Source organism: Abrus precatorius, unplaced genomic scaffold (genome assembly GCF_003935025.1).
Source record: "Abrus precatorius isolate BTA unplaced genomic scaffold, Abrus_2018 Scaffold3, whole genome shotgun sequence".
Classification (NCBI taxonomy): Eukaryota; Viridiplantae; Streptophyta; class Magnoliopsida; order Fabales; family Fabaceae; genus Abrus; species Abrus precatorius.
This window is the reverse complement of record NW_020874373.1, coordinates 27,071,072-27,081,259: the sequence shown is the minus strand read 5'-3', so window position 1 is coordinate 27,081,259 and position 10,188 is coordinate 27,071,072. Positions and strand designations below refer to the sequence as shown.

Below are 10,188 nucleotides of genomic sequence, written 5' to 3'. Positions count from 1 at the left end.
AATTCAAAGTAAGTGCATCATAAATGGATTTTTTCTTAAAAGTAATGCTTGATTTTAGTGTTACTTATTCTTTCATTGTTTTAGATCGTGTGAAAAGATTAGGATTAAAGATTACATTTTCTTTATCATGACTAAGTGATATCTACTCTTACTTCTCAATTTGTACAATCCGCTCAAGCTTATTTAAAATGTCTAATAACTATTGACAATAGAAAATTTTTAATACACTTTATTTGTTTATCTTTAACCCAATTAGACTTAATTCTTGGCATGAACTGACTTTTTTCTAATCAAATTCTTCTTGATTGTGTATCTGATGACATTTTAAAAACTTAAGTATAATGGCTAATGATGTTGTCTGTATGTTGGGATAATGCTAATGTTTACAAAATTGCTAAATTCTGCTCATTCATGCAACAATTTCTTTTTGAACTTATTTTTTTCAGAAATTTTGCAGGGAGCATTGAAACTAAAACTAATGGCTGATGACACCCGTCCAACTGATCCTACTTGCTCTTGTACGGTATGTTTGTAAGATACGTCACATTTTTAGTTGATTTACTGTTTGCAGAAATCAGCAGGTGTTTTAATTTATTTCTTCTGTCACAGGTTTGCAAGATCTATACCAGGGCTTACATCCATTGCCTTGTAACAAAAGATGCCATGGGGTCTCAGCTTTTGTCGTATCATAATTTGTAATACTACATGATGCAGGTACAAACTACAAACAATATCATCTGATAAAAAGATCATTAGTTGTATTAATATTTATGGTTACAGTCATTGTCTTTCCACTATTTGCAGCTTAGTAGGAATCAACACTCTTCGATAGTTGAAGGAAGATTCCCAGAGTATGTTCACTTTGATATTTAATTAATCTCACTTCTGATATGAATTATTATTTTCGGTCCAACAAAGTCCTTCCTTCTTTCATTACAAAATGCAATAACTGTATATTATTTTTGCTTTTTGTTGGTTTATATGCTACTTTCTACACAAAATGGTGTGCTGCAGAAAACTTAATCAATCCTTTTTGCATTTTGGGCACATTGCTTTGATTTTTGCTCTTTTAATCAAAAACTTCATATCCCCCACTCCCCCCCCAACATTTCTTCAGAAAACAGTTTATTAAATTTCATTTTATACTTTAGTTGATAAATCTGTTAATTCTGATCTTAAATATTGGGTAAAGCAAAAGTAGCGGAATATGGAAGGTTGGTTTATCTCTTTAAATGAACCTGGCATTAGAGGCCATCAACCTATAGTTTTCTGTAATTGTAATGACTGTAATGATCATTGTAATGATCTTAAAAACTTAAGGTGGTGTTTGTATCATGTAATTGTAATTTTCTTTAATATTTGTTGCATATACAGCACATAAATTCTTTAGACTGGCATTAGAAAAAGAAAAGGAAGGGCAAAAAAAAATTACGGAGATACAAAATTTCAAATTTGAGTTATTATAAGTGGTCTGAATCTCCCATGTGACTATCGCTTCATTGATGGGAACCTACCGAGCAATGGTTCAAGGTCATTTTAGTGTCAATAGCCACTCCACCCATCCAAACATAACCTAAATAATAGGGGAAACTAAAAAAATTATCGATAATTTTGATATTCATTCATCGCATTACACATGAATTATTGGTTAATATGCAATCAGAATCAGAAAATCAAATATTTGTGCCTGTCAATAGTTACTCGATGTTATAGCTAAAAAGAAGCGAGAACCAAAGAGAAAACAAAGGGCCTGCCAACTCCTCTTCATGGGAGAATATCTGCAGTTACAAATAAAGTATCTTGTACTACTCAATTTGGCTATTTAGCCGTTTGAGAAGCCTCAGCGGTCTTGACTTCTCTAGGACATTGAGATACATATGGTTTGAGCTGCACAAAAAGGAGTTATTGGAATAAGCAGCTACTACGGTAAGTGAAAAAAATTATATTCATCGTATTATATTTACAAAAATTCTTGAACCCTAATCATTCGTAAAGAGAGAAAATATCGTTTATAGCTTATGGCCATTTCTATAGAGCAGCAAGGTAAACATTTGGAAGAAAAACTGGTAACCAAAAGAGTTGATAGTGTTGTGCATTTAGATTAAATGAGTCGAAGATGCAAACCTTGAAATGAGTCAAATCAGGGACTACATAATTTGGCAATTTTTCTTGCATCACTACATAACCACCTGCAACAATATGCTGATTTACATTCAATTCGAGTCCTCATAAATATCAAGTTGAAAAACAGTGAGCATCTTTCATACCAACCAATCTTATCGAAGTCTCAGTACAGTTAAATAAACTAAGATTTAAAAAGTCACAAGATTCTGACTAAAACTAAAAACACAAGTTTCACAGGAAAACATTAAACCTAATGTTTATCAAACAACAGACACCTTAAATATGCATTGCATTTACAGCAATTAAGAAGATCCTGTTCAGCAGGTCCAGAATTAGAAAACCTCTATAACTATAGTTTTAAAACTGTACTCACTAGCAATAATTAAGCTAGTGTAATGAGCAAACATCATTAATGCAGATGAAGCCCTTCTTGAAGGAGTTCACCATGTTGATAACTATTAACCAGTAACCACCATTACTAAACTAATAAATATGCCCCATTTGTCCTCAACAAAATATGACAACCAAACAAGCAGTCCATGAGGCTAGTACCAATGTACAACAACAAAGTGTATTATAGTTCAAGCTAAGTGCCTCTTAAACACAGATGAACAACTTCAATTGACGAAACAAACCTTTGCGGGTGTGGAAACCAGTAGGCTTGCAATTCTTGCCCTTGTAATAACCACGAGGAGCTCGTTTTGATGACAGAATGTCAAGCGAAGATGTTCGCTTCCTTCGAAATGCCCTTCCTATTCCTAAAATAAGCCCCAGAGGCATCTTTTCTACAAGAAACAGAGCAAATCGATAATCACCAAAACCAAATATCTACATATCACAATCAAGGAATAACATAAATAAACACATAATAACAGTAATAATACATGATTAAGATTAGATCCATTTCAGCATAAGAAACTACATTACACACTCACCATTGACAATTCATGAAGGAGAAACAAGAAGACTGTCGATTGCTAGACAGGATCCTAGGAAAGGGATTCAACCAGGGGTTGGTTTGGGGAAATGAAAATTAAGGAAAAGGGAATCCATCCTTACTCACCCACATTTGTAGACCACACCACACCAACATTTAGTAATATAATATTATTTGGATAAAGTTTTTTTAATTTTATTTCAGCAAAGCCCAATGTGAGCTGGTAACCTCTTCTACTTAGCAGAGGTATGATTTTATTCAAGGCGGTCAAAAGTATACCCAAAATATTACCTGCAGGAAACTCACTTATTGGTTCTGCTTGGTTGCAATTGGCTAATATGGGACAGGTAGGGATTATTGGACTACAGAGGCATGGGTTGAAATTAAATGCTTGAAATTTCCCATCAGAACAAACAGTTTAGCATTATGATGATAGTATGGTCTCCACTACCATAACAAATCCAACAAAAAAAACAACTTGCAGGTATATAGTCTGTTCTTTCAAGAATCAAGACACAAACAAGTAATTATACATGAACTAAGGTTAAGATTTAAGAATCAAGATACAAATATAGGCCTATGAACCAAGATAGAAGTAATCATATTTAAACTAATGTTAAGAACCAAGAATCAACACACACACAACCAAAAATGCATACAGTCAGGCAATGCCAAATTCCATACATCATACAACCAAAAATGCAAGGTCTTTCTTTCACAAAGTGAGATCATCTATATAAATCAAACAGGTCATAATATGCATACTTCACAAAATGAATTTTACTAAAAATTACAACTCCATTTCAGTTACTAAAAGTACAAGGATATGGTACAGAAAACAATATTGGGGGTTTAGGACAACACAAAACTGGAGCATAGCCAAGAACACCATGCTGATAAATCAGAAGAAACAACAAAAGCACAGAACCCTATAATGAAAATGTTGTCCTAAACACCACCTACATTCAACATTAGAAACACACAGCAGGAAATTTTAATGCAATTGTAAACTTGATATTTGTTGAATTTCAAAACAAAACAAGGACTAAGAATGACATATTAGAAACTGGACGCCAAGGACCATCAATGCCATCAATACTGACAAAGATGAGAAAGGAATTGGACATGAATATACTAACGAAAATTGTAGGAGCAAGACACAGTACCTAAAAGAATTAAAAAGAGAAAAAGGAATTAAAACCATTAAAATTTTGCAAATAAAAGCAGCATCAACTATAATCCAGTAGAATTGCCTCCAAAATGAGGCAATAAAAGAAAACAAAGGGTTTTCTTTTTGCTCCTCCCAAAGAGCAAATCCCTTTAAAAACATAGAATAGAATAAAATAAAACCAAGGTCCATCATACAAGAAAACTGAACATGCATTTTCCAAAATCAGGATAACACTTCGTCCTTTTTCTTATTCCAATTCCATCAAAAAGTGTTTACCACTAAATGGCACCTAAACCACAAGGAAGTAATTTGCAGCCACAAGTGCAGAATGCCTCCTTTCCCATAACAGCTTCAACGAGGGCAAGAGAAAAGCATGACAGAATGTACAAGCAGGGCTAAGCATTTCCATGTTTTAAGTTTTAACTGTGTGAACCCCACCAGTGATTCAATGACCAAAACATAAAAATGAATAACATCCACCCATTCATTTGAGGCAAGCATAAACCCTATGTTTATAAACTATGCCTGGGAACAGAATAATGTGTCAAGGACCTTTTGATGAAATTATAGCAACCTTGGTAGCATAAAGATACCTCATGCCACACAAATAATAGAACACATCAAACAACTGCTAAGATTTGTTTGGTTATTTAAAACAAAGTTTTAACATTGCTAGCTTCCTAAAAAAACCAGGTCTGAAAATGAACTAAGATGAACAACTGGCAAACTATATTTAGCTTATTTTAATGAAGCTTTGGCATGTTGGCTTTCCAAAAGCACGAGGCCAGAAAATATGTTAATCTTAAAAACTTTCTCAGCTGCCAACAAAATGATCACATAAAGCATAAAGATCAAATGTGATGATTGATTTCCACTCTACCTTCAGCATTCCTAAACATGTCTCAAGTTTGAAGTAAATCATAGTCTGAATCAATATAAAATAACAATCAAATATACAACACCCAAAAGTAAATGTACATACACTTGCTAATTCAATTTAGTCCATTTTCTAATTCAATGAACAAAGTGATGATGTATACATACTCCTCACTTCCAAAACAGATACAAGAATAGACTAAATTCCACTTACCATTTAAAAGATATGATTTTTCGAAATTTGATGCTAACTACACAAACCAAATACATAGAACCATATACATCATTCCATTACCCAAAAAACAACATATGCAACACTATGAGATATCTAGGAGTTTGTTAATAAAGAAAACGATGGATTTCTAATATCCAACACAAGTCAAAAATCGAAAAAAACAAAAAACAATTTTAGAAATTAAAAAAGTCAGAAAATTAATCTGAAGTTAAAGCACTGTTTGGCAGCCGAGAAAGCATTAACAGCAAGATACCCTCTCCATAGAAAATCAAAAGCAAAAAAAGAAAACCCACATTTTCAATCAAAGAAACAAATCAAAAACACCAATCAACTCATTTCCTTTCAGCCAAGGACTCAATTTCCCTTCATTTTCTCCACACTCACCCCAAAAAACAAAACCCAGAAGATGACAGTAAAAGAGAGCTGAAAGCACTTTGGTGGAACTATTCGGAAGAATAATAGTAAAAGAAAACTGAAAAGGAAGGACATACCTAAAATAAGAAGAAATTGTTGAATTTAGGGTTAAACTAATGAAAGTCGTCTTCTCTTTTGGGTTTGCAAAATTGGTGTTTGAGAGGGTGATAGTGTTAGAACTTGGAACTTGGAAGACTATTTGGGCTGTAATACATCAAGAGGAGATGATCCTGGTTCAGCTCCAATCCAAAATACTTTAACCTATTTTATTTATGAGTTATATGGGCTAGGGCTAAACATCACTATATAAAATGGGCTAAAAAATAGGGCCAATTATAAAATTTTAGGGATTAGCCGATGAGTTTTATTTTCATTTGATGGCTCTGGAGGTATTAGGATCCTGGTATTTGTAATGGAAAATAAAGGAAATTGTATTAATTAAATGGAAGGCAATGACATACAAGGGGGAACCAAAGGGACTGTGACTACTATTGTTGTACAGACTACTATTGTTGTACATATGACTGGAATTGATAATAACTATTGGGAATTAATAATTACTATTAGGAGCAGTAATGTATTATTAAATATAAGTGTAATATTAATTGTCATGTTGGTTGATCTGTAGGAGAGCAGTTATTAAATATAAGTATATCGTATACACTAGGAAAATTGACAGTTTAGGTGTGTATTTGGAAGTTCTTTGGACAGAGTTATTCACTGTAGGACTTGTTAAAACTCAAGAATACCTTCTGTTGTAACTATCTATTTAATGAGTGTTTTTAATCCCATATTCTAGCGGTGTTCTATGAAAGTAGTACTTTGATGGCTAGTATATTTGTTAAATGTAATTAGAGCTGTCAAAATGGCCAATTGACCCAATTCTAGCCCTAGCACATGTGGATTAGGACCAAAAAGCCCAGCAAATCAAAAGCGCTTCTTTGTGCCAAAAAATTTTATTCAGTCCACTGTGGCCTTAAAATGAACAAGGAAAAAAGAGGACAATGTTCTTGGTAGGACATGAACTCAAAATCAGCCATTATCAGTAAAGTTGTAACTCAGGGAGCATGTTTTAGTCACAAAATGGACATAAAAAATAGTATCAAATTGTGAAAAAAGTATCGTTTTATGCTGAGAAAATTAGACAAGGCCGGTATATTTGTTAAATGTAATGCAGCATATTAACCTTCATCAATTGATATTATATCCACTGATCAGATTGAGACAGATTTCTGCCCCTAATTCATTTGTTTAAGTATACATTATTTTAGAATTGTACACTGTAGTTTAGCTTTATCAAATATAAGTGTTCATTACATGCTAAAACCCTGTTTGACAGCTCTAATCTTTTGTATACAAAGCTTAAACTTCTAATTGATGTACAAATTTCTGTCAATTGGGGTATTTTACAATATTCTAACACTTCATATATTAACTAATATTAAACACTTCAAACTGAGTACGCAGATTCTGAATTATCAACTAACGACTAAGGAGCCTTGAATTTTTTGGTACATATTACGCAGTCTTCATAATTTCTTGTATTGTCTCCTAATATGTTCCAATTTGTTCATTGACAATGTTGGATCAAAAGCTTCAAAAACCAGAGTCCATTACAGACAAATAAAAGAAACCCATAACATTGAAATCTAAATGCTACCGATGGATAGAGAAGAATGAAAATTCTCACACAAAAATTCAAACATTCCATCAAATTTTGAAGAAGAAGGGGGTGATGTAAAAGACCTGGCTCCTGGCTGAAAATCGAAATTTGTCTTCAAATGAAAAATGAACTAAGCTCTTCTCTTCAGCTTGTAACCTTGCCTGTTCCAACTCCTCACTTCAAAGCTCAACAGATTAGGCAAGAATCGAGCGCAACCTTGGATTTGGAGAGAGAGAAATTAGGTTTTACAATATTAAGACTTGGGGGTAGTGTGATTCAGTTTCGTATGAATTTAGGTAAGATTTTGCAGTGTTTGTAGGGTTTGGGTTAATCCATGATATCTTTACCTTAACTCTTAAATAATTTAGGTTTTAAATAATTTATTTTAATTAATAAAGGGAAGGACGGAATAAATTATTTTAGAGTGGTGCTTCAGCTCTATGTTTAACACGATAAAATATTTTATTTTATTTATTAAAAATGTTTAATACCTTTAAAATTACAAATTTTATTCAATTAAAGAAAGATACAGTATATTTTATTTTTTATTGAGAAAACTATTTAAATTTAATAATATTTGTGTTAATAAGAAAGTGGCCTGACAAGAGACATTTGAAAAAATATATATAAATAATTTATAAGAAAAACTTATAATTTTTATAAAATTTTAATTTATTTTAATAAATTTATAAATGATTTTTTATATTTTATTTCAATATTTTTAATTAATTTTATGTCATAAATAATTTTTAATTATTATTCTAATATAAAAAAATCAAATAAAAAAATAGCTTACAACTTTATCATATAAGAATTTATCACACCTAAGGTGAAAAAATGTGATTACTTTATGTATTCATAAAAAAATAAAAATAACTAAATTTCATTACAATTTCAACGATGTTATCACATTTTATGTTTTTAATATTTTTAAAAGAAAGTTAGAAATGTCTTTTTTTTTTCCCTTTGGCCTATATTTTAGAAGTATTATTTAAGAAAATATTTTTAAAAATTGAAACAAACATATTTTAAACACTATTTAAGATTTAATAAAAAATTTCTAAATCAACTTAACACTTGAATCATGAATAAAGAATAACACAACCAAAATTATCTAATTCATTGATTAAAAAATAACTATTGAACCTAGAAGCAATTATTTTTTATTTTTTGTTTACTTTTGAGTGTATGTTTTGAAAAAAAAATTAAAAATTAAAACAAACTTGTTTTAAACTTTATTTAAGGTTTAATAAAAAAAATTCTTAAACCAGCTCAACACTTAAATTATGAACAAAGACCAACATAGTCAAGATCACCTAGCTTAAGATTGAAAATTATTAGTGAACATTTGTAAAAAAAATTTCTAGTATGCTTAAAGATATATAATAAAAAATTAATAAATATTTTATTAATACTATATTAGAAATCCTATAATTTTTTATTAAAAGATTATTGTTTGTTTTTAGTACAACAAAATAATAAGCAACAAAAAGTCTTTAAGAAATATAAAAATAATATACAATTTTGGTATAATTCATAACTTCATAAAGTGTAATATTAGTTTGAGTTTAAAGTTTAAACACCATAACTAATATGGAATCATATTTAATGACAAAAAAGATTGTACATGTGTTGTGCATACTTGTGGGTGTAAGAGTTATATTTAAGTTTCATTATTAATAAAAGCATTTCATCAATTATACTTGAAAAACAATTCATGAATATACTTTTAACACTAACTTATCTATTGTTTTACATTCTTCTAAAATATAAGACAAAGAAACTACTAACCTCCCTTAGACATAGATCTTATACAATTTTAGTGCAAACATGAACCTTCAATCCAAATTGCTTAAACAAGATTTATCTCACTTTAACAAAATTCACTTAACTGGAAAAAATTCACCTTAAGCAAAGAAATATTTGTTGATAACTTGTGAAGTTTGCCTAAGTAAGATAGAAGAAGACATAAGAAATGACATAGATAAATTTTACAACTACATCGTATATATCTATACAAATGGCATAAGAAATAATGAAAAATAAAACATAAATTTTCTGCATATTTCAGCATATCACCTCATCATTGTTCCTAAATTAAATATTAAACTTCCATAACCAAAACTCTACTTAACTACTAAAGTTAATATATTTATGTGACTTAAGACTAAAATAGATTTTTTTTTATGTGACTTTTTTACTTACATGTCATTTAAAAACTCTTAGAATAGGCTTATAAAAAAAATTATTGAAGAGAGATTATTAAAACAAGTGCAAATTCTCATAAAGGAAAGAAAATGCAAATCTATCATTTTCATGTACTTACATGAAAAGGTCGAGGTCTTTGTCGTTGGTTGAAACATAAATCGTGGAGGCTAATAGAGCTACTAATATTAGAGATGTCACTGAATGAGGTAAAATGTTTGTGATAACCTCATATGGTGGGTGAAGGTGTAATCTTTAATAGACTCATTAAAAGAGGTATTATACATGAACTAATCTTGATCCACTATGTTTTGCATGTGCAAGATCAGAACAATAATATTTTTTATTTGACTAAACCCTCATGTTAGTCCCCAAGAGAGTTAGCGTCCAACATTTTAGTTCCTTAAAAATTAAAAATGTCATATTAGTCCCTAACTTCTATTTATGTCGTTCATTTTAGTCTTTAAATGCAGACTCTATTAAAAAACAGTAACAAAAAGCTGACATGTCATGTTAAGTGCCATGTTAAAAGTTCAGATAGTAGAAACGACGTTGTTTTGAAG

General features: G+C 30.6%; 1 protein-coding gene across 2 annotated transcripts; it reads right to left on the bottom strand.

The window, feature by feature from the left end:
- Window positions 1–1,690: 1,690 nt before the first annotated feature.
- On the bottom strand, window positions 1,691–5,961 carry LOC113863529 (39S ribosomal protein L41-A, mitochondrial-like). Of its 2 annotated transcripts, none has more exons than XM_027497146.1 (4): window positions 5,835–5,961; window positions 2,760–2,909; window positions 2,125–2,189; window positions 1,691–1,887 (listed from the first exon to the last, which is right to left on the bottom strand). In XM_027497146.1, the coding sequence occupies exons 2-4, from the start codon at window positions 2,902–2,904 to the stop codon at window positions 1,819–1,821; spliced, it is 279 nt and encodes a 92-aa protein (XP_027352947.1). In that variant the 5' UTR covers window positions 2,905–2,909; window positions 5,835–5,961; the 3' UTR covers window positions 1,691–1,818. The 2 variants fall into 2 exon arrangements, with proteins under 2 accessions (XP_027352947.1, XP_027352948.1); XM_027497147.1 differs by having other exon boundaries at window positions 5,876–5,961.
- Between the last annotated feature and the right edge of the window lie 4,227 nt (window positions 5,962–10,188).